At 38.0% G+C, this 25,810-nt stretch overlaps 1 protein-coding gene across 2 annotated transcripts; it reads left to right on the top strand.

Annotated features, from left to right (window-relative positions):
- Positions 1-2,783: 2,783 nt before the first annotated feature.
- Positions 2,784-25,736, top strand: pcp4a (Purkinje cell protein 4a). Of its 2 annotated transcripts, XM_044370933.1 has the most exons (4): positions 2,793-2,931; positions 18,532-18,583; positions 23,253-23,285; positions 24,770-25,736. In XM_044370933.1, exons 1-4 carry the CDS (start codon positions 2,923-2,925, stop codon positions 24,898-24,900), a joined length of 225 nt encoding a protein of 74 aa, XP_044226868.1. In that variant the 5' UTR covers positions 2,793-2,922; the 3' UTR covers positions 24,901-25,736. The 2 variants fall into 2 exon arrangements, with proteins under 2 accessions (XP_044226869.1, XP_044226868.1); XM_044370934.1 differs by lacking the exon at positions 23,253-23,285 and having other exon boundaries at positions 2,784-2,931.
- Positions 25,737-25,810: the final 74 nt, after the last annotated feature.

Below are 25,810 nucleotides of genomic sequence, written 5' to 3'. Positions count from 1 at the left end.
GTGAGGCTGTACTTGCTAAATGCTACCATCATCATGTTAAAATGCTCACAATGACAATGCTAACACGCTGATGTTGAGCAGGTATAATGTTTAGCATGTTCACAATGTTAGTTTGCTGACACTCTTCCTCTGGGGAACTCTCCATCTGACAGTTTTTGAGATATTTCAGCCTGGAGCAACAGACCAACATTGCCATTTGTAGAGCCATGACACTAGCATGGCTAAAATATTCATTATAGCTGCTTTAAATATCCAGGTAACACACTTCAAAGAGTCAAAAAATGTCAGACTTCCTTAGTCCCTCTGAAATCCAACAGTGCCATGATTAATGAAGACATTAACAGTATATTCCTTTATGGCACTGAGACATTTATGCATATGTTTCTGCAACATACAACATCTGTAACTTGTTAAAGGCAGTGGAAGCTTTCCAAATTGACTGCATAAGGTCATGTGTCCGTCCAGTAATCCTGGATCTCTTCTTTGAAGCATAAACAGAAAGACCCAGAACATCTGCTTAAAATAGAATAATGCACTTCCACTAGATGGCAAGAAATCAGTCTTTTGTGTGCTTTTGACAAGCAATGAGCTCAAAGACTTACAACTAAAATAAACCAAAAATAATGTTACACTAACTTTTCAGCTGTGGGTAATATCGAAATACACTGTATGCATTTCTTCTACACACTGCTGTGCTGCAGCCCCACTGCAAACTGAGATGTTAATTAAATTCACATCTAATATCATGATCAACATTCCAAGTTTATATTGGCTAATGAGTTAAGAGCTATAAAAAAAATAATGCTCCAATTAAATGTGTGAATGGAATACTAATCAGAGAATAATCTGAGGGGTCGTCTGTAACAACATGTATCATGTGAAAAACTGTGATAAATGAGCATAAATCATTTATTCACTTCTACAATAATGATGTGAGCTGCTAAGTACACTTTCTCTGTGCACTGCTCAAGACTTTAAATCAAGTAGCTGATGAGATTCTGAGTCTATGGTCAAACCAAATAAATCAATGCTCAGAGTGACTGGTGATCAATTAGTCCCTGAACGTGGATCCTGAGGGACGCCGGCTCCTCTGGATCTCTACACAGCTGAGTGCTCTGATTAAAATGTGACTGATTTAGAGTTTACCAAACTCGGCCTGATTAATGACTGTCCACAAACACACACATGGAAAGATATGGGTGTCCTCTGCTAAATCAATAAAAGTATTTAAAGGGAACTCTGCACTGGTTTTGGTAAAGATGATATACTCTGGATCTCTATCTGGGGTCAGTTCCTGCTCAAGGATGTTGCACTTTTGGCATCAAGCAGGTGTTTTCTGCATTTTTAAGGTTTGTGTAAATAAAGTAGTAAGTCAAACCCTGGAATTAATATTTTGTAGCCCCAAGTTATTTAATTTCTTCCCTCAAATTAATGATGTGTGCACAGAGATTAATAGCATTAAGGATAACACTTTATGATAATCATCATTGCTACATGGTAAATTGAAAGTTAACTTTAGTTAATAGTTATTTTACTATTTGTTAGGTGGTTAATAATTGATTTGTAAACCATTTAAAAACATTATTTATAAACATTATTATGCTTCAGGTTTTGGCTGTTAAATGCTATATATAATAGGACTTAACAATCAAAAATCCTCTGCTGTGTCCAAAACCAATAATTAATTTATCCCACTAACAAGTATTATTAGTATCCTGTCTGATATATTTGGTTCCTCTGGAACTCCACATTGGTCTATAAAAACATATAAAAGAGGCATACTGTTGCGCCCACGCTTCATCATCACCATGAACAGTGTGAAGCTTCATGCTGGGGATGGTGTGAATCTGCTGATGTGCTGTGTTTGGCAAAAGCTCAGCTTTGGTCTCATCAGATCATGGAACCATCTTCTACTTTATGTCCTTCTGACAAACACCAGCCCAGATGTCCTGGCAACAGCTGTAAAGCTGAAACTATTAAAGCTCACAGGCAGCGTCTTACATCTCTTAACTTACCAGCCATGGGGCCTTGTAACTTCCTCAGACTGATCTCAGACCTCTTGGTGGCCTCTCTCACTCTTGCCCTGCTCTCACGCACATTGTGGATGTGAGGATTCAGTTTTTTTGTGAATAACCTGAAACTTGTCAAAGTTTCTTCTCAAAGATTTGTTTGGACTGTTCCTTCGTCTTCATGATACCGAACTAACAGGATATTGACTATCCAGCTGATAGACCCTCCAAGTGTATTTACTCTAAATTCACGTTTCACCTACCAACCGATGATCTCCAGTATTTATATTTTATAAACCTATTATGTGAATTATGATAGGTGGTGATCCCTGTAATTTTATATTTCATATATATAGTTTATTTATATCAATTTTCTATTCATCTGGGTCACAAAATCCTAAATATATCCACTGTCAGTCACTGGTCTAAAACAATATAATATGTAAAGAAGCCCATGTTAGGTTGAATACTTTTTATAGACATATTAATAGATATATGTTGGTGTGGGAGATGCCTTCGTGCAGATATCAATAATATAAAAATATTTAATGGGTTTGTCATTTAATAAACTGTGTGTGCAGAGAATATTTCACATCGTGTGGTCATTTTGTTCAGATAAACTGTATTTCATCGTTTTGCATGCACTTTCATCACCCCCTGTATCCCACTGACAACAGAAACTGTAAGGATGCCAAACACGTGGCAGATTACTGAAAATATGAAGGTTGGTCCACAGTGTAGAGCAGGAGACGTGCTATTGGTTTCATGTAAATGTGGTGAGAAGAGCGGAGCTGTCCGTGCTATAAAAGCAGCCTCTCTGAGAGCGGAGCGTCTTGTAGAAGACTGTTCAGAGTCAGCTGGCCAGAACGCATCACAGAAACTGGATCCACAAACTGACACACACAGCGCAGCCATGAGTGAGGTAGGTGCTTCCTCCAGCTTCATGTTGTCCTTCAGCATCACGGCAACTGCTTTAAGCAATATTCCTGCTGCAAAGTTAACAGAAACTGCAGACATTTAGGCGACGCACAAGTACTGTGGTTGAATTCGCTTTTATAAGTCGCGCTTTGTCCAACAAGCTGCACGGAACTCTTAATAGCTTCTTCATCTTTGATTTTTCTCGTAGCCGAAAATTGCAATTTGACCAAACGCTTAGAGTAAAGAATGAGTTGTGGTTATGTGATTAAGTGAGAGGTTATTATCTACTCTAATAGGACACCCAAATGTCTATGTTCCATCCAACAACCGCAGGTCCGGGATTAAAGCTCTGGAATACTGAACGCCGTCAGTATGGTATTACTACTACTACTACTACTACCTCTACTACTACTACTACTACTACTACTACCACTACTACTACTAATAATAATAATAATGATAACAATTATAATATTTTCTGGGAATATGGCCACTGGACCGCAGTAATCAAACCTGACAATTACGCACTGTGCGCAGGTCAATTATTCCTTCAGTTTCTAATGACTGTGATGGTGATTGATGTGCTGTGCTGACTGGCCAACATATATTAAGGACTGTGACATTTTTCTGAAGTTGAAAATGAGCAGCAGATCTTAGTGATAAGTCTCAAATAACTCAAATGATAAATTGCAGTCAGGATGTGAGAGGCAGTCCACGAGACTAACGCGTCCTTGTTTGCTTATTTTAGCTTCACTTTGACATTTCAAACTAAGCTCAATCCAGCATGAACGCACGCTGGGTGAAGCAAAGGCAGCACTGACCTATACAGACAGTCTATGCATCATGTCATGGTGCTGAGCCATATGTGGACTTCAGAGAGGTGACGAGCCTCTGATAATGTCAAAGTGTAGATTAGACGAGACCCCTGCAAGAATCTTATCTGAAAAACGACTCACTGGTAAAGAGCACATCGTATAATCACTGAATTATTCAAGGCTTGCTGCTAACCCAGAGAAATAAAACATTCTCACAGTGTGCACGGGGGGAGCACAGGCTCCAATAAGACCTTATCACCAGTTTATTCACTCAAAGAAACTGAACTGGTAAAGCTGAGTTCTTTAGGAAGATAATACACATGGTTCTGCTTTTAATCTGTATCCTGCTGCATATGTTAAGCTGCCAGTTGAAGATGGTATCCAGTGGAACATAGATATCCTGCCTCGCCACAGCTGCAGCATGTAGTCCTCTGTTGGAACTTCATTATTGCAGGAATCCTGCCGAGGCATTCTTATCACATACTTTATGATATCAAATAAAGTAAAACAAATTGCAGCAGCAATTCTTTCCAGATGGGATATTACTTCTTCATCAGTGTTCCCTCAACACTCTATGAACACCAGCTCCCACCTCTGTCATTATGAATCTTTTATTACAGACTTGTGATGTCTTTTTGTACAGTGTCATACACACGATACACGTATTTTTGACTACCTACTCTCCTACGTACCGCTTAGAGAGTGAAGTTCGAATCTTATAAATAAAATATTACACATAGGAGAAGTAGTACTCAGGAAATTCAGTTGCATGTCATGTCGGTGATGGATTCATACGCCTAAAAAGAGCCCGTAGAGGCTGAGACAAGAGGACGTTACTCTGAATGAATAATTCAATAAAAATCAATGGCAGGCTCCATCTACCTCCACACTCCACTGCTCTGTTCACACTCAAAGTTTTAAGCGTTCATTAGGATAATTGGCACTCTCACCGGCAGCAGAGAAGATTTAAATTTCTATGGTATCACTGTGATGTGACTGTTCAGTTTGGAGCATTTTCTTGACAAATGAGAGAAATCTTACTTAATTACAAGCCACTCGCTGCCTGCCTTCAAAACCAGAGGAATTACTTACTCTCTTTGTCAAATCAATTTAAGGCAGTGTGTTTCTCTAGGAGCAAGTACAGGCAGTATATCATTGATAACACATCTATAAAACACTAACTGCAATTACAACTGTCTGCTAAATCCAAACTGCTGCACAGCCAGAGAGAGCTGGCATGATTAATAAGATATTAAAAAGCACACAGATTGGCCAAAATTGTTGTTGCTACATTTTGAAAATCGATATCTTTGTTAAATTAATTGTGATACTTTACTTCGCTATGATTAATGTGAAGAAACCAGGCCAAAACCGAGTGCCTGTTGGTGTTGCTTCAGTCGATTCATCTTTGTCCATAAACATCAGACAGTTTGAGGTTCCTGTGGTGAAAGTAGCTTAAATGTGCCGTCTGTCACCATAGTGATGAACAATCCAGCGTTTCCAGGCTACACTACTCAGCCAGTCATGACAACATGGACTTTGAAATTAACAACATTTTGGAGTTTCAGTACAAACAGACTCATGCTGGCTACATATCAGTCATTTCACCATTCATGCTTCATATTTTGCATAAATCTTTTTGTGAAAATCAACCCAATTTCCCACCATCGTGTGACATGTCCATCCATTAGTGGAGACCTCAGTTTTAGACATTGTGTTCTTTTGACTTTTATAAAGCAAAGAAACTAATTCATTCATGTGCCTATTGGCTGCTGTTGTGCTTTTTGGCTCACATTATGATCAGGAGACTTATTCCTTCTCTCATTAAGCCTCAGGTTCAACAAAACTTTAATTAGATAGCACACAGTGGAGTGGCCATCAGCAAACTGTATGTGGTTGCCAAGATATGTCAGTTCCACTTTCCAGATTTTCAGCAAACGATAATGATTTCCTCTGAACCCCATTACCAGTTAGTGTCACACCAGGAGACACAGCACAGCATCCTGGAGGCTCAGGAAACAAAGCGACAAACCAGGTAAACATATCTGACCGTTGTCTGTCATGCCTGGCTATATTTTACTCCGTCTAGTTAAAAAGAAAATGTCCAAAAAATAAGAAAATGAATATAGGTGTCAAATTTTGTGTGGCTGTTATATAAACAGGAGTACAGATAGGTAGACAGATGGTGAAGAGAAGAGCACCACACCTTGAATGATCACACGTCCAGTGGTTGGAGATTTTCCATGTAAATAGACACATAATGTTCATGGTTCACTTCCTGTAAAATATGCCTCTCGACAATTTGTGATTTCTGAATTCAGTTAAATTTTTTATCATCTACTTTGCTCTGTCCTGATACATTTTTTCCCCCATCACTGGGAGCAGTGGGCTCTGAGGATGTCACTGTCCGTCAGTCGTAGTCAAATCACTTCGGTCTCATGCAGTGTGAGCAGAGCCTGTAGGGGCCACTAGCAGGTCTTTTACACTTTTTTCTTGTAGACTTTTGTTCAGTCTGCATGTTTGCTGAAGTTTATCCCGACTGATTCAAGGTTAGAGTGGCTACTTTACATGCGCCCACTCTTTTTATACGCATCTTGGCTGAGAGTCTCATCTTAGGTAAACTGAGAATATGAACAACATAATAAATATTAAAGCATAATTCTGGTTTATTACAATTTTGGTCCTGTTTTTATAGGTTTTCCATCATTTCTATCAGTTATGATAACATTCTTCTTACCAAATGAATTGCTCAGATCTTAGACATCACCACCATAAAGTCTGTTTGCCTGTTGAACTCTATTTGTGCAATGTTGCCATGTTTCCAGACATCAGTAATTAACTTGATGATGTACAATGTTATCATAACCAACAGGAATCTGGCCATAACTATGAAAATAAATTGTAAGAGACTGGAATGATTATTTGAGTGTACCCTAATTCTCAGCTGTGTGACAGTCTGAAAAACTGACTTGGTGTCACTGTGCTTTTAGTGGACACCTCCAGCTGCTAAAAGCTGATGCAAATAACGATGTGGGCAGAACTAGAAATATGATTTTCTTGTAATATCTCTATAATTCCACTTCAGGTTAATTGCAGCACGCTGTGCTTAAGTGCCGCTTGACATTAGATTTTGGTGGATTTGACTGGCCTTCCGGATGTAAAGTCAATTTTAAGGTGATGAATCATTTGCAGTATGTTGTTGAGGGTGGAGGCGTGTATGAATAATTAAATGGCAATATGTTAGTCATCTGTGTAAAATCTGTTCGAAAATCTTATTATTTAAAGTTTGCCATAGGGAGGAATTAAAGGGGATATCCTATTTTACTGATGGCCTATCCTTCAATCAATGCATCAGCATTTAAGTGGTTTCTGTGCTGTGTCCACCTGTCATCTACTTTAATTACAGTGAGAGTGGTGGCTACTTGGCAAAGCTATTTGTTTCATCATCCAAAGTGGACTAGAGCCCTTTTTATTAAATTAATGAGATAAGAGTGTTAAAAGTTGCTGATCAATGTAAAAAGGACAGCAAGCTGAGATGGGAAAAAGTGGTCGAGGATGGATTTTCCTTAAAACTCTCTTTTGCTGACTTAAGACCGATAGTAGTGATTGAGATCCAAACTAAAGTAGTGATTAGAAAAAAAGCCACTGGGATTCTCTGCAATGAGGATATGTTCAAAGATCAATTGAAATGTGCTGATTTAATATGATTCTTTTCTCAATTATTGACCTGAAATATAAACACATTTTAATCTGTGATTCTCTATGATTTGTTGTGTAGATTGACCCTAATCCTGCTTTAAACAATGAACAGAGATTACATTGAAATAATCTGTAATCCATCTAAACTGTCACTGGCTTTGGTGCCGTCACTCACTGTAACCTGGTCTGTGGGGGTAATCCTGGCTTCTCGCGGACTCTGCAGAGAGAAATTGACATCAGTGATTGAGGAGTGTGATGTGAATGGTCAACATGAGAGAAAATAGAGAAGATTAAATTTAAACGGCCAAGACGGGATCAGCGCTGGTAGAATTATCAGAAACTCATAGATTCAGATTTACCCCAAGGCTCTTAAAATGTCACACATCATTTCTCAGGGAATTGAATTGAATCTCACAGAGGGAAAGCTGTTAATATTCACATACTGTTTCATGATGATACACTAAATATCATCACCTGATTCACTCTGCAATATTAGAGCCACCTGAGGGGAATACAAGGAAATAAAGTAATTTATCTGGTGGATTATTCACTATCTGAGGGATTAAGCAAGAAATAGTAAACAATCTACCAGTAGGAACTGTAGCAGCAGCAGATTTCTCCTCCACTGTCCAGAGATTCACCTCATCACCCCACCTGTCTCCTCATGCTGTGGATGCCTTAACTGACACAAACAATAAACTCACAGTTATGCAGCAGAGACAGATAATTAAATCAGTGATACATCTCATGTTGCAAAAAATATTCCTTCACTCATCATTTACTGGCTTGAAATCCATGCATTTTTGTTTGGCTGCCCTCCACATGTGAGATGATATAAATACAGTAGCTTCATTTCGAGATGGGATCCTATGAACTTCTGTAGATACATTATAGTCTTTTTGTGCAACGGAGCACTACAATTGTTCTTTATCCCCCCTCTTAATTTTGTGTTCAGAGTCTTTACAATAGCTTAAAGAAAGAGTTGGGTTATTGTGTGTGATATATGCTGCTGGGTGGCTCATGCTCTGCCTAATGCATGCTAATGTTCTATGAGGAAACCATGCTGCTCTGTCATTAGTTTTACTTGAATAACCCCAGTTGGAAGGCAAACTGCACCTTCCTTATACTGTGATGATGTTGGTGTACATGTTTCGGTGAGTTGAATGGAAGATGTTTCTTCTGGGTAAAGCACGTCTGTTGAGATTTAAAGGAGCATTTCACCAAAATGCAAAAACAACAACATTTCACTTATCCATGGTGGTATCTAGCTATATGCAGATGATTTTGGTTTTATATATTTCTTAGATTTCACCCCAATGCAATGGAGGTGAATGGAACTTTTTTCATTTGTGGTGCTGTCACCACTAAACAATATATTTGAAAACATCAATAACGTCTCTTTTCACAAACTACATATACATATGTGTACATGAACATATTTGGTACAAAGTAGCTGCACTGCAAACTGTTTGAGAGTGTGTTTTGTGGATTATCCAACACGTCCTCCAAATTAAACAACAAAATACATTGTTTGTCATTGCCCTCCATAATGACACCTATAAGTGTTTTCTGATCTCATGCCTCTATCAGCAGGATGACATCACTACTCAGTGCCAAATTACTGTCGGAAAAATAAACCAGTTTTATGATCTGACAACGCCACAGTTGAGGTTTTGTTAGGTTTAGGCACAAACCTGACTTGGTTGGGGTTAGTGAAAGATGATGGTTTGGGTTAAAATAAATATTTAGTTAAACTTAAAGCTGAGGTGAAAGCAGAAATCAATAATTCAAAACTAGTCCAGCTAAAACTGAAACTATCTCTATGGCTGGAAAACACTAGAGCCCCTGAGTTTCATTTTATTAGTCCCCTTAGTCTTTCCTTTTTACTATATTTTCTACCCCTACAAACTCTATTTGTGATAAACACTACCAATTAAAATCAAGTTTGGTGACTCATTATAATTAGTGACCACAACAGCATGAGATAGAGCTGAATAAGGAAGTCAGGTAACTTTCATATTCTAACTTTTTTTTGTCTAAAACAATAGTCTTAATGCATGAAAAGTAGGCATTTATTATTCCACAGCCACGTGAATATGTCTTCTGTCGTCAGATTTTTTTTTGCTCGAAACACAGTTTCACCAACTTGCTGTTGAAATATTTTCCTGAAGTTCAGGTAATTAATTTGAATTTGCTGTAATTATTTTCTATATTATTGGCATTCATGTAGCAGATGAAAGAATTACCTTCTTTGTTGTGGACGGTTAATGAGTTAGAAACTGAAACAATGCAAACAATGAAAAGTAGCTGAAGTCTTCCCTTGGAACAATCAATCATGACACATAAGCTGGAGTCCAGTGTTCATTAGGAAGCTGCACTGGTGCAATATGCTAATGTGCCAACAGATTCTGACAGCTGATACTATACTGGAGAAATAAGAATGTAAGCTTTACATACACTGTACTATATGTATACAATGACAGTTTTCTGAACTATACATACACTGCGATTGTTAGATTGAGTTAATAGGACTGTTTTGCAGGAGATGTTTTTCATGTCAGAGTCGGAAAAGCACAGGTGTAAATAATAAAATAAATGGTGGCTGAATTCCATTTAGCTGCTTCAGTTGCAGGGTCCTGCATGTTTGCTCACTGTCATACTGTCATGATTTGAGCCATCGTTAATATTATTACAAACATCGGTGCTTTTTCTAAAATGGTGGGTTATACTATGGAAACAGATTAATTTCAGATAGCAAGTATTACTAAACAGTGTTAATGAGCTCATTTACACTACTCATTCATATGTCTTGGAGGGATCAGATAGCTGTCAAATGTAAATTGTAAAAGAAGCTTTTGAGATGGATTGAAATCCAGTTGCTCAAACAGGGAAAAACAGCTCCAGTGATTGAGAGAAGACATAAGATGCTGTTGTAACATTTATTAAATCCCAGATCAGTTCAACTACTGACAGAGCAGTGATCTGTATGGGTGAGGGAGAAGCATGAATGAGACTACGGAAAGATAAAAGTTTTGTCTCACTCTTAGTGCATAAATGCAGATTATCCATGTGCTTGTGTTAGTTTATATATAGTTATTAGCTAGCTCAACTGTTATTGTTGTATCCCACTGACATTTGTAGTTATGAGAATAACTAAAAATCCTGGATTGGAGCCTTTCTCAACTGTATGTAGTCTTGTTCACTTCATATATTTAGACAAGGATGCTAATTAAAATGTTAAGATCTATCTAATACCATTGTTTATTCAGTATTTCTGTTTTTAGCAGCCTTTAACAAACACCATTTCCCACAAGCTATAGACCATCGTGGGTTAAATATCAGAGTTTGACAAAAGAGGCGAGATGAGGGGCTGCAGTTAGTTCAAACAAAGCTGGAATAACAGGCGCTTTTAGACAGCAGAGATTACAGCTAAAAAGTTGGAAAACTGACTTAAGAAAAGAGCTTTTGTGAATATTAATGATAAGGAAAACCCTGATTTGGATGTAGCCTGGGAAAACCTAGATGGATTTCAATCAGTTTTGTATTCTGGCCAAGAGAGACCCATATATGTCTGTAAGTGTAAACAAAAGTTTATTAAAAAGCATCTGGATTTTATCCAGATAGGAGACACTTGAAATGATAGATGGGACCAGTGTTATGCCTCTGTAATTATGACAGAGATCTAACTCACGCTGCCTCAGACACTGTTATACATTGTTATATGGTTTCAGACTGTAATGTATATATAGATATAATAAATCATAAGTATCGCCATTCACTTTCCTTTTCCTAAAGATGTCTCATCTTCTGCCCCATCTAGCGACCTCCTACAATTCCCAGAATTCCTTTCAAGACATACCAGTGAAGGGGCATCAACTAAATTAATCCATATTTGATGTTGGTTTCATTTGTGGATGTAAAGAATGACAGTTGGACACACAAGAAGTCTTCTGGCTGAATTGAATTCTGGTCAATTGAGGCTATTGTTTGTGATGAAATTTTCATCTGTGCATCTTTCACAACGATTTTTTAACGTAGAAGCAAAATGCCGTTTTTTGAATAAAGGCTTTGACAGCAAAACTGTTTATGTTTTAGATCACCTGAAAAAAAGTTCTCTCACAGTCAAACATGGCTGGAAATATTTCATTGTGTCATCCTCTACAGTAACAGTTACATCATCAAAGAAAGCCAAGATGCTGTTCATCTTTAAAAGCTGTTGTTGAACCGTCTTTGAATGAGATGATTTGATCAGAAAAGAAGACAGCATACAGCATAGTATCCACCGTCCTGGCATCATACCACTCGTTCGGTCGATCATTCCTCAGCGGTGTCACTCTTCCATGCTTCCAGTCTGGTGGTGGGGAAGCTGCTAAGGAGTTGTAATGGTGCTGGGATGAGCTGTCTGTGACCTAGTTTTGCTGTCTTCTCGTTAAATTGTTAATAGACCCTGAGTGCAGCATGGAATCTCTCTGGGGAGCCCGAGCTGCCAGAAGAACCAAAAATAGCCCCCCACACACTGGGAAGTTAATTTATTTATTTTACCAGTTCCCCCCATGTCCACGCCAACCCTACATGCCAGTGTGGTGATTTATAAATCCAGTCAATAAGAAAAAAAAACACATAAGCATAACATCAGGAAGCAGTGATGGAAACAACATATCTTTAGATATTGCATCAATACAACTCACCCAGACTGTGGGTGCAAATTTGAGCTTCCACTGAAGCTTTTTCTGTTTTAAATCAAATTCTGCTATTAAATGCAATAGCCTACACAAACACCTTTTTCTGTTTTAATTCATTTCAATCCAAAACACAACTTTTTCATTTTGAAGGCGTGCTTCAGCACAGCCTACAGTAGCTGACCTCTGATTCAAATGTCACAATGTAACAATAAGAGAATATTTTATAGAATATTTTATGTCATTTGAAACAATTTTTGGTTAAACAACAATCTGCTAAATTGATCCATATAACCAATGAGGTTGGGCAATATGTTCTTTTGTGCTCTGAAGTAAGGTCAGACTGATTTAGGCTTTGATGAGTGATACTGATATTTTGGACACTTTAGCAGTTATATTTCCTGTAAATGAACATGGTACACTGTGGGCATGAGACAGAAATAACTATAAAACTATTCCTACATCACTCTGGATTCTTATTCAGAATCTCAAGGGTTAACAAAATAATAATTTCTAGTGCTTATGAAGCTTTGTACATTGTTAGTCAACTGTGGCAGACAGAGCCATATGTGGCAAATATACTGTACAGAAGGACATCATCATTAGCGATGCAATTATCATCATTGCCATCCATTTGTCAGGCTCCCTCAGTCTCCAGCATATGGGACTGAGAGCAGGCAAACACTGTGGTTCCTCCTCAGGGACTCTGAAAGCACGGCATCTCTACACAAGCTGCACACAGGCCCAGCTCAAACACCAGCCAGCAACACTAGGATAGGTTCTGTTTAGCTCACCACGTTATTGGCACTGAAGGCATACGAGACTCCTGATCTCTCGTCCAGCTTCCTAACGAGGAGCTGTGCTGTTTGGCAGGCCTGAAAAAGTCTGTTGCTTTGGATTTGTCTTGATGTTTCTGTGTTTGCGCAGAAGTCTAGAATATGAAATGAGTATCACTGCACTAAATGCAGATAGTGAACTGTGACTAGATCTGCTCAGTGAGCTCAACTTACCACAAGGAATATTTCAAAGCAAGATATAACAGGATTAACCCTGTTGTCATGATTTACAATACTACTGGATATACATGGTGGTAGTTAAGAATACTTACAGTATAAGTTCTCAATTAAATCCCCCAAATGGCAGATCATATTGTACCCTGTAATAGTAGAATAGATACGCATTAATTAAGAAATACCAAAGGTATGAATTCTTTTTACATTCCCACATTGTTACCCCCTTATACCTTAACTTCATATCTTGCTCTCTTTTAGCTGCATGTATGTATCGGTATGTGCTGTACTGGTGCACAAAAATTACACTGTACATTGTAGGCTGTTATCTAAAGCATTATCAAATATGAATTTTTCAATATTGTTTCTTTGAATTGAAAAGTATTTCTAAAATTCAATTTTTTATTATTGATTTAAAGTGTGTCTCGTCAGAGTGCAGCAGTAGGATTGTAACTGGAACAAAAAGTCACTATCACCTTGAATTTAGTTTATTTATACTAATGACTTGTTCTTATATAATTTTAGTGTGATGCTGCACAGGAAAAGCTGGTTTGAAAAGGAAAAGAGAGAAAGTTCAATAAACATTTTTTAAAAATCTGCATGAGGCAGATTTGTATTTGAGTCAAATCGGCAGTGAAAGCTTACTGTTTGAAATCTGAGGACATTAAAATCAATGTGACTGATCGAATGTGAACGTGATTTGTGAATGCAAATCATGTGAGTCGATATCAGTTAACCAAATACATTATTCTTAATTCCAGACTGAGTGGTGGTGCCCTTCAAGCAATGTATTATTTAAGCACGAGCTCAGGAACCCATAGCTGAATACTGGACCATAAAGGAGGATTCCCAATGGACACATCTCACTTTGTTGTGGTCACAATAGTGATTTAGTGATTTTTTTTGTTACATTAAATGCTGCATAATGCGGCTCTTACATTACATCACACATCTTTTAACCCTGTGTGAATCCAGCAGTTTCCTGTTCTACTAGATTAAACATATTTAGGTCTCCATTGGCTGCTCCAAAATGTAGATTAAAAAGAGTCGTCTGCCATCTGAGAGTTCAGAGCGACCTGCCAGAGAGGCTAAACCTTATGATTCATCATATTTCTCTCCTACAACTTCTGTTGATTTTATCTGCTTTTTAAAATCTTTTGTAAAGTATTTTACAAAGCATTTCTAATTGTGGTATTTCTGAAAGTACTATAAACTTTCTTCCTCTTCTTCTCCTTCAGTCTTTCTAATTATATACCTCAAAAGCTCCCATGGCACTGGCTCCTTTGCTAGTGTTAATCATCATGATAGCAGGCTTCCCCTGCCAGCTTCTGTTTCACGCGTGAACCTTTAAATGAGACGGAGATGGGTTGAAGTGGAGGTCACAGCTGACAGGTGTTGGAGTTAATGAAAAGTGGACGGCCACAGACAGAGAGAGGAGTTCAGATGTGCAACAATGACAGCTGACGCTTGCGTGCATCAGCCTGAATCATTCTCCCAGTTCTTTGACCTGCTCACCTTCATACAAAGACTCCTGCATCATCATTTGTTGCATCATCTGTACTGGATCTTTCCAGGCACAAGACTGGAGAAGGTCTTCTCCAGTATTCTGCAAATAGAGCTGTTCAGAGTTAGCATCTTTAAGTCGGTGGCACATCACGCTACTACAACCCACAAGCTAACAGTCAAGTGTGCTTTTACATGATGGAAGAGGTTAGCTTGTCAGCTCAAATCACAGTAAATTGAATAAATTTGTGTAAACACATTATTATTATAAAAGAAAAGAGGGATTTTGATATAATCACTAGAGGTGAAAATTATGAATCATTTTGTTTAGTTCAGTTGAAATATTTGTAGTCACTGAGCATGTTGTTGTTCATGTTTGTCTAAGCTAAGCACTTCCATCACTATGAACATCAGTATGCACATCACTGTTCATACCGCTGTCATGTTTGATGCTTATTCTTCAGGTCAGTAGTAAGATCAGTCAATTGCTGGTTCAAACTGTTACATTGAATTGAATGCAAAACTATGCCCAGTTTACAAGCTTACAACATTCATTTGATTTGATTGAACGGTGCCAATTAAAACACTCAAAAATATTTTTTGACATATATTTTGCTTATGAGACAAAACACAAGGACACAGGATTAGAATCGTAAAATATATTATATATTACACTGTGTCTTTAAAACATACATGTGCCTTTAATCCAAAAGATGACACATTGGGACACTGTAGCATGAAGTCTGGGGTTAGGTGAGGGTTCTCCCTAATACAGTAAAGTAATGTCAGAAATATCCATCCTAAGTTTCCTCCTGGTCATACCAGACCAAGTAAGGCTGAAACAGCAAAACCCCTGAGTGTACTGAACTGAGGAAGCGTGTCTTTATTGCTTATGAATTCAACTTTTCATTGGCAGGGGAAGAATGTGGCTGTTCTTCTTTCAAAAGTTAAGGCAGTGTGATGTTTTATTTATATACCATCACATCATCATCATATATACTTTTAATAGCCATGGGAGATCAGGCATATTAAGAAATAACTTAAGTATCCATACTGTAGCATGTTTGTACATTTCATGTATGCATTTCATTGCATAACATATAGAAATGTGGCTGATTGAACACTGAGGGACAAAAGCTGTAATGTTTCCCTTAGATTTATAAAGACTGAAAATACAATATCTATAGAAAGCTTTCCTGTCAGGGAGGAAACACCTCAAAAATGGTGAAGCTTTGCTTCTGACAGTTTGCCTTAAGTTTATCCAGAGTTTATCCAGAGGCTGTGCAGTGAAACATCATCCTGTGATATCCTACAGTGTATATCAGTTTAAGACACAACAAAAAAGGCAAAGCTCAGCACTGCTACACCTGCTGAACTCCTCCTATTTTCTTGTTTTAACGTTTTAAAATTCATCTTGAGGTTTTGAGTCCTTTGTTAAAAATGCTGCTGGCAAACAGAGCAATAATACCTCCTCAACTGCTAGAAGTGAGCAAGTGAAGGAAATCAAGCAGTGCCAAGCTTGAGCACAGACCAGGAGGGGCAATAACAAACATCTCATTTGAAATTCATTCATTGCTCATGAATTTTTATGCAAATGCACCTTTCTTCTTGCAGTTTCCTCCACGTTTATTAGGGCAAGTAAAGCAAAGAATGTGCAGAAATTAGTGAGAGAGAACCTTCACTGGACAGCAAAACTGAGCAAAAAAGGGAAAAGTGTGGGGAAAATATGCAAATAAGAGTTGAGAGTTATCCCCCTGCACGTTACAACTGGAGTTGTTATGTAACTGTATCCAGGCAGAGTATGAGAGAGAGAGGGAGAGATGATGATGATCTAAATACTGTATAGGGAAGAAAGGAATGAAGGAAAGAAGATGATAACATTATTGTTTCTTTTTAGTCACAACTTCTTCCTCAACATTGTATCTATTGTCTTTTTTGTAAGGTTTGAGGCAACAAAGTGTCCATGAATAAACAATGACTCTCAGCCAGCTGCAGGGCTGCTCTCCAGTTGATGACTTCTGACCTTTGACATCTGATCGCGCTGCAATCTGAAATGCAAAGATTAGAATAGATTAGATTTACACACACTGAAGTGTTTTACAGCATCAATAGGCAAATGTTTAGTTATGTTTATGTAATGTTTAGTAATGCAAGTGATGCATATGATAAAATTGTGATTTAAAAAAAATCATACACTTCAGAGTTTAATGTGATGTCACGGGGATGGTAGATACTCATGGATCTGAAGAATCAATCAAAAATATATTTACTTTGAATTGTTTTAATTCTGTTTTCAGTTTTAAAGCATTCAAGTCTCAGACTTGATATCACTTTTTTGTCACAGTTAGAGACAAAAATAATTTTACTTAGGATACTTTTGTCACAACACAGCCGCCCACCACAGACACAAATAGCACTTTGTGTGATCAGGGCGATTTTTTAGCCCCTCCTGAAGTCAGCGAATATTTTATAGCTGGAATGTGACCTAATATGGAAGAAGTCTAACTCTTTGAACTTGGATTAGCTCCTCTCATATCTGTTGGTGGGTCTACAGCCATGGTTCATTCTTAATATGAGAGAGTGAAAGCTAAAGGTAAAGCAGGAGAGACAGAAAGGCTGGAAAAGTGAAGGAGAATAGATGTGAAAAGAAGGAAGAGAAAATGGAGCCAAATGATAGAACGAAACATCAGAAAGTTGTGAGCTGCAGCTGATTATTTATTCCATCTCCATTTGTCTTGATTTGTCTTGAATATTGCACTGCATCTTCAAACTGCACCGAGACAATTGCTCAAACATTATTGCTGCTCTGCTCCCGGACGTTTGCTCTGGCTGCTTGTGGCCTGGTGGGTGGAGGTGTGATGTATGGCACTGTCACTGTGTGGCACCTCTCCTGCCCCGCTGAATACCAGAGCACAATCAAGCAGATGAGAGCCAGCGTGGTGCCGGGAATCCCAGCGGTATTGACTCAATTTGATTTTTATGTGTAAACAGAAAAACAGATGGCCACACTGCCAAACAAGTTTCACTTCCACTGGCTCTCGTAATGGCACACAAGGACGCCAAAGAAGCGTCTGGGTTTTTTTTCCCCCAGTTTTCTTTTGCCCTGCTCGACTCACATATATCAAAACTGCTTTGGCTTTTGAAATTCATTGAGAGCACAGGATTAATAATTCAAGTTGAACTAGGCGAGAGAGGGATGAATCTGTGCTGGGCAGATGTACCTGCAAAATACAATGTGCTCTAAATCCAATCACACACACAACACACAGCTGCGTGAGTGATGCTCATGTATTGATAACACACTGATCTTGGGAGAAAAAAAACAATAACTGAATGTTAAGTGAATGGTTGTAAAAATATTATCCACAGACAAAAGCTCAGTATGATGCTCTTTCAGCAAGCCAACAAATTGAAGATCTGAATGAAGCACGTACACTGTAGCGTCTCCACATCTGGAAGCCGTCTTATTTTTGGAGCTGAGTGCATCTTGTAACGCTGCAGAGCAGCAGCAGCCTGTCAGGGGAGAACAGTTGGGCGCTGTTAGAGCAGGCAGAGCGAGCGTGCCTCTGCTGCAGAAACATGGATTATACATCAACATATCTCATCACACAGAGCAGCAACAGCAGAGACCGTCCTGTAACATGTTCACTGTGACTAGGTTCAGTGGAACTTCTTGTGACCCTCCCTGTGTTGGGAAAATAACAAATATGTCTAATCTTGTTTTGTGATTAATGAAAGTAGGTTGTGACAGCTGTGAGATGTGCAATTTGTGGAATGAATTTGAAATAACAAATTCTGACAGGAGGAAAGTTTTTTTATTCTCATTTTGACATGTGGTGTTCTTGCCTCATCTTTTTAAAAAAAATGATGATCATGTAATTCTCTGTTTTCTTTGCAGAGACAAGCATCTGGAGCAATGACTGGAAACAGCAAACCATCTGCTGGGCAAGGTATTTTCTACACAATATGTTCAATCTGAAAAGTACAACCATGCAGAAATACAGTGTAGAGTATTACTAATGTGCACTTTTCATCAAAGCTTGTATGGTGCATAGACAGTATCTAGAGGTTTGTCTAAGAATAAAGCTTCAGCCCTTTTTGTTCTGTGTGATTTTCAGCTGATGATTATTTTCATTGGTGATCAACCTGCCAATTATTTTCTCAATTAATTGTTTGGTCTATAAAATGTCAGAACATAGTGAAAAATGCCCATCACTATTTCCTAAAGCCCAAATTGATGTCTTCAAATTGTATGTTTTGGCCAACCTACACTCCACTTTTATTTTGAGACAAATAAAAGCTGCAAATCCTCACAATCTGGATGCTGGAACCAGGAAATATTTGGCATTTTTGATTTAAATTGTTGATTTCACAGCTCACCACTATTGATTTTAGGTTGCAAGCGTTCATAGTTTAGATGATTTAGAGACAAATTTAGTAAAAGAAAATGCAAAACCTCTCAACCCCCATGAGTGAATCCAACAAATTATAAAATGAATAGTTTAAATGCAGTATTAGTATAGTATAGAATATTATATGTTAAATAAAAACTATTAATTCTACAGGCCCTGTAGAATCATACTGTCTCTGATTCTAATTAGATTTTAATAACAGGTGGTTAATTGTATAAACATAAAATCAAAACCAAGAAGTAAATGTAAATATAACTGGAAGTGACAGTGGACTGTAAGGTGGCAGGCTCAAAATCTAAGATGGTAGATTAACTCCTGTTGTTAGATTGTGTCCTTCTCTGATCTCTTTAAGCAAAGGGGCAGAAATGCAACAGCCCCGGGAATTACAAACATATATTATAATGATTTCTGAATATTAAAGTCCTCCTCCAGTCAAAAATGTGTTTTTTTATTGTTACTTCACTGTGGTGTTTGAGCTTCACTGTGCAGAATGATGTACGTGCAAAGTTTGACGCTAGAAGGCTGTTTTCACATTCATCTGCTGAAGGAGGAAAGTTTCTCTGTGCTCACATTAAATCTGACTTTAAGGCGTATAACTATGAGCATGATTTGTGACATCACAACTAGTTTGGAGCCAGTCGTGGTCCAGTATGCAACTGACACAAGTGTGATGTGGAAACTTGAAGCCTCTAGTGCACAAACACTGAGAATGGACTTTACAATGAAGTAAGAGACATCTTGTGTCCAACAATTAAACTTTTTAAGTAAAAAAAAATTGCATATTCATAAATTCTGGATTGTGGAAAAATTGTTAAAATTATTAGAGATATTATTAAGCAATTAGCATTTTTATATAACTGAAAACATGTCTGGAGGGAATCTTTAGGATAATCCCAGTAAAACCCATTGGAATAGAGTGTTCTCTGCCAACTGCAGTGAAAATTTTCATAAACGACATCAACATCTCAACCTCCCAGAATTAATTTCACTACTAATTTCAGAATCCGAAAGAAAAGTTGACTTGAATTTGTCACTTTTCTACTCTTATATAAGAAACAACATGCCACAGTGGTTATGGCAATAATAGTTCCCTCTGCTATGGTAGCAATTCACAGGAAGACCTACTTTGCAAACTGGGCCATGATATTGTAGGCAGAATAATGTAATTAAAATCCCCTGAGTTATAAACAGTAAAATTGGACTTGCAGTAATTGGCAGGATCCTTTGAAATTCATAAATGGTGTTAAGTGCAAAACTGTCATCCTGGCAAAATTAGAAAATGCAAGAACAAAAGCCTGTTTTTAATGAAGCTCAGACCAGTGAATCACTTTTCCATGACCTCAGCTCAGGTGAGACAAGTGTGAATCATTCTGCCTCTCAGAATGAACAAATGCTAACTAAGCTTTGAAAAAGCAGATATTTTATCATGGATATACATTTAACAGGTTGTGTCAGGCTACTGGGTTTTCTATATTCAAACATGCAAGCAGATACTCTAAAGCTCATAAGTGCTCTTTGCACATTTACAAAATTAGGTTTCGTAGCAACATGATACAACACACCGAGGAATCACTGAATGTAATCTCCACCACTCCTTGAAGTCAACCTTCTCATCACACAATGGATGCAGCAGGTTAATAGCTGCCCATCCACTGCTAAATGGCTCCATAGCCTCATCCAGCACACAAAGCAGCCCTGATGTACCTGGAGACCATGTGTCACCTCCTCTCTCTCTGGGGCTGCTGATAATGCTGGTAAGACCCCGTGTTGAAATGGATTTCTGTCCCAACTTCTGGGATGATGAAGTGTATTGCAGCTCAGGCTCAGTCCTGAGGGAAACATCCTATCGGGAGGGATTTTAGACAGCTTAATTGAATTTGATAGAGGCGGGAATTACATTAATTTGACATTTGTTCATTTTCACACATTTGTTTCCCTTTTTTCATTTTTTTCCTTCTTACATTGTTTTGGATTTAGAAGAGTAAGCTAATATGAGTTCACTCTAATAAATGTACAGTCTCGGGAAGCTCCTTTTATCAAATAATTGTATTTCTATTGCATCATAACACTGCACAACACAACATTATCATAATGTCAAAGGCCTGAGCTATAAGAAAAAGGGACAAGAAAGTAAGAAAAATGAGGGGCTGGTGTGATAATTGATCCTTTGTACAGTAAAGTTATTAAGAGGGACACATTTTACACACATTTATATACCATCCCACAAATCCTATTGTGTACAAGCAAATCCAGTTCCACATCTAGTCCAGTGTGCTCCTCTCCCTTCAGATTATATGTATGTCACTGAGATCACAGGACAAGTGATTTATCAGAAGCTGTCAGAGAACCATAGAGCTGATGTCAGTTGTGTTACAGAAGGAGGTTTAAATAATTTTTTATGGGTATGTAAATTTCAACTAATTTCCCAATAATTTCGAAGTCTCCTACAAAGAAGTACTTCATTTGGTAGTAATTACAGGGAAAATAGAGTGTTTAGTCATAACCTTTTAGCATGACTTCTTTTAGTCAGACAGCAGTTCAACTGAACATGCAGGAATATGAAATTTGTCTACAGGCAGCATACAATTTAAAATATATGAAGAATAAAGTTTCTAGTAAAAAATGAATCATGAATTAATATGTACGTGGGTGTAAATGGAGCTTTTCCTTCAGTTTAAATGTGGAGATACGTGTTCAACAACACTTTTATGAAATGCACTAAAAACTGATACATAGGACTGTAGGACTGAAATGTCTGCACATCATGACTTATGCAGAAACTATTATTAAATGCACAAGTTTCAGGCTGAGCCCTTCCTCAGTGTGTTTATTGTTAGACCTTTTTGGTCATAAGTCATGGTGTGCAGGCTTTTCATTCAATTAAATGTCTGCTGTAATTAATTATGTAGTTCTTTATAGGAATATTACTAGAAAATTGCACCAAATCATTCACAGATGGACAGACCTGTGATGTAAAGTGTAACCCAGGTTTGGTAATTTATAGATCCAAATACATAGTATTTTATACTAAGACATGAAGTTTGCACATCTACGCAAGCCCAAGGTTCCCTCTTTAGATGGCAGGTCCAGTAAAAACTCTCCTGGATCTTTACAAAAATTGTGAAAGCTGATCTCTTTGGCTATACATGACCGCAAATTTTGAGCAAAACAAAAGGAATGCATATACGCTCCAGCTGTTGATTTACACTTAATACACAAAGCAAGTTGGTTCTGGTCTCTGTAATACCCTATATTGTATCTCTTTGTATTTGCTACAAAGACAAATAAGACTGGGAAGCCCAAATACACTCTTCACAAACATCTTCATCATAAACATGAGGAGCATCCTCTTCCCATTGTTTCACATGTCCTTAAATAGAAAGCTTCTTTTAAGAAAAGAAAAAATCTGACATTTTATGCCTTTATTAGCAGACAAGAAATGAGGGGGGAGAGCGATAGAGAATGGCATGCAACATGGGGCCCTGGTCAGAAAAACCATGGACATTGTGTTCAGCATCTTAAGGACGCCGTGGAAAGCTACTTTTAAAAAAATCCTAGCTCTCCCATCTTTCTAGCTTTCTACCATCCACCTACCAACTATAGCTCACAATCTAACTGGTGATTGTGAATAAGGATGATATGACCTGTCAGGTTAACTATGACTGAAAGGGCATCATGTCTGCATGAAAATCAATAACTTACTATTTTCTTATAGACACAATATATCACATGAATGTGCCTTTTCTGATTGTTAGCATTTAAAGTCTAATTTGGGGTTCAGTTTTCACAGTCATCACTCAGGTGCACAGGTCACCTCATTGTGGTTTAGTTGCTCAGTATTCTGTACACGGGACCTTCATCAATCATTGTCCGTATACTCTTAGGTTGCTTTAAATCTCTCAGGATCCAATTTGAACATGACCTTTCCACAAACCTCTTATGGAAATAATACCATCATGCATTGTGACAATTTGATTCATTCATGCAGCAGCATTACACATTACTGAAGGTGTGATGTGCCTGGCTTATAAAGTCTTACGCCCTCTGGTGTAAAGGGGCATCAACCCTGTGGAGCAGGTATAATTTTAGAGAGGGAAGCTGTGCGTGTGTATATGTGTGTGTGTGTGTAAGAGAGACACATGGGTTTATGTGGCTTCTGCGATCATGAAATATGAATTTGTTTTCATTGTCACATGTGTCATCCAAGGGCTTCAAGGTCAACAAAACCTTCCATCTAAATGTAAGTAGGCCATTTTGGAAAAATCACCACTGATGCTAGTACGCACACTTTGCACAGCAGGTCAGCACAGTCCTGCACGAAGCACTATAATGTTTACTACATGACAACTATGCTGCTTGAATAAACAACTGACCTCTGGGTAACAGTGAGTGATTGAATAGTGACGTGTCTTATTGAAGCCACACAAAACTTTACTCTTGTTTTAATCACACTCCACCTCCGCTTGTGCACATCTGAGGACACAGCACTGACTTCACTTCAGTCTTCACTGTACACTCACTATTTGGGCACTTCAGCACTGACAATATGGTTTTGTTTTATATGATAATATTTTGAGATGTTGAACCTTTAAATCAGATAATTAGTGTTCGTTTTCCTTATTCAAATGAGGAGTGTCTCATAGAAGGATTAAAGGATGGCATACAGTAGGAGTAATTAAAAATGAGTTTGACAATAAAGTCTGCTGCTTGTAAGTATAAGATAGCAGTTTATTTATGGGGGATTAGGAAGGTTTTGTCTTCTGTCATAAGAGACCAACATCCTCTCTACTGAACTGTGAGCGATTGCCTCGTTAGCATCATTTGTCTATATGTGGGCTTCTGTACTGTCCTTTTATTGAATGTCACACATCTGTAATGACATTTACGTCTGACATGAATGAGGTCACTCCCTAAGCACTGCCACAGAGAAAAACTGCCTGTAAAACCTGCAATGAAATTTCATTTCCTTTGCATGTTTTATGACTCAATTTATTCAGTTATGTTTATGTAAAATAATGGTTCATTTATAAGCTCCCAGAGTTTACTTTGACAAGGCATCTTGAGTTTCAGTGTCAAAAAATGGTCTAAATTCAGTTATAAAGGCTTTTCCATCCTGACAAGAATAGATGCTAAGGGGGAAGTATAGAATAGTTGTGACTCAGCACAAAATATTATCTGTCAGTGGACTTAATACAACAAGACTAAGAGTCTACCGCCATGCTAGCAGCTCTGTACTGAGATGCAGCAGTGCTTTGAGCTAAATGCTAATGTCAGCATGCTAACATGCTGCTAAACATTCAGGTATAATACTGTATTTACTATATCACCATCTTAGTATTGTGTGTTAGCATGTTAACATGTGCTAGGCTGATGGGAATGTTATTAGTTTTGCAAGTATTTGGTCATAAAACAAATTACAAATTTTGACCTGATGGTGTCACTAAAGGAAAAGTCAGAGATCACCAAAGTCATTAGGGTTCATCATGTGGGAACCATGAACGCCTGTACTAAATGTTGAGATAATTTTGTGATATCTCACAAGATAAGTGAAAATCTTGACCTTCTGGTAGTGTCAGGTATCACCAAAGTCATCATTCAGACCATAAATGTCTGTCCAATCCAAGTTTTGAGATATTTCAGTTTGGACCAAAGTAGTGGCACCACCAGCATCCTTACAAAGCCACTGAGACACCTTCTCACCCTTCCCCCCTCTCTTCTGTCCAGATGAAAAGAAAAACAACCCCCCCGAGGACTTCGACATTGACATGGACAACCCGGAGACGGAGAAGGCTGCCGTGGCCATCCAGTCGCAGTTTAGGAAATTCCAGAAAAAGAAGCAGGATGTGAAGTCGTAGAGCGGCTGCTGTGCTGTCAGCTGACTCTCTTCACCTGACGTTGGCCTGGTCTTGCATGTCAATCAAACTGCACCGTCATGAACTCAAAAGCAGGGGTGAGGGTGGGATTCATGGGGTGATCAGGGGGCTAAATAGTATCTTTGTGAAAGGTTGTGTATGATTACAGTATATAAATGATACATTATGAAATTCTGGGTGTATGTATTTAGATCTTTCCTATAATTTTATTATTTCTGTTTTTTACTTCAATGACACTTCATGGTAGCTAAAGTAGAGCTTAAAGTTTGAATAGTTTTTCTTATGTCACAATCAGTGTAATATACCCATGTAAACAATGTGATAAATAGATTTTCTCTTAAATTGTCAAAGATTGATTACCTTTACTTCAGGGGGAATATAAAGCCACATACATTGCTGTGATTGACACTTTAAGACAGTACTAGCAAGACGTCATAATCAAAAGATTTTTCAGCTCTACTGGAGGCCTGTTAATGGTATTTCCCTCTGACTGGGTAAAATGAGTGCTTTCACGCTGTATGGCTGATGCTTTTAAAATCAAATGTCTCTAATCTGTATTGGGACGTCAGAGGTCTCCCCTCCAGCATGTCTTTTCACTTGATGACGTGAACCTTTCTGAGTTGTGTGTCTTTGTAGAGACTCTAGATGTGGTGCTCGTGATTAGATTCCTTGTTCTTGTCCCAACACGATTTAAACAATGTCACTGTTAAGTTGGCTCACACATGTATACTGTACAAGCATACACACTTATGCATGCAAGCTTACACAGACACACACACACACACACACACACACACACACACACACACACACACACACACACACACACACACACAAATAGAGAAATAAATAAAAACTTTGGAAAGAAGTGCAAGTTGATTTATTTTCACAT

Source organism: Thunnus albacares, chromosome 13 (genome assembly GCF_914725855.1).
Source record: "Thunnus albacares chromosome 13, fThuAlb1.1, whole genome shotgun sequence".
Lineage (NCBI taxonomy): Eukaryota > Metazoa > Chordata > Actinopteri > Scombriformes > Scombridae > Thunnus > Thunnus albacares.
The sequence above is the reverse complement of the archived record's forward strand: the minus strand, read 5'-3'. Positions and strand labels throughout refer to the sequence as shown.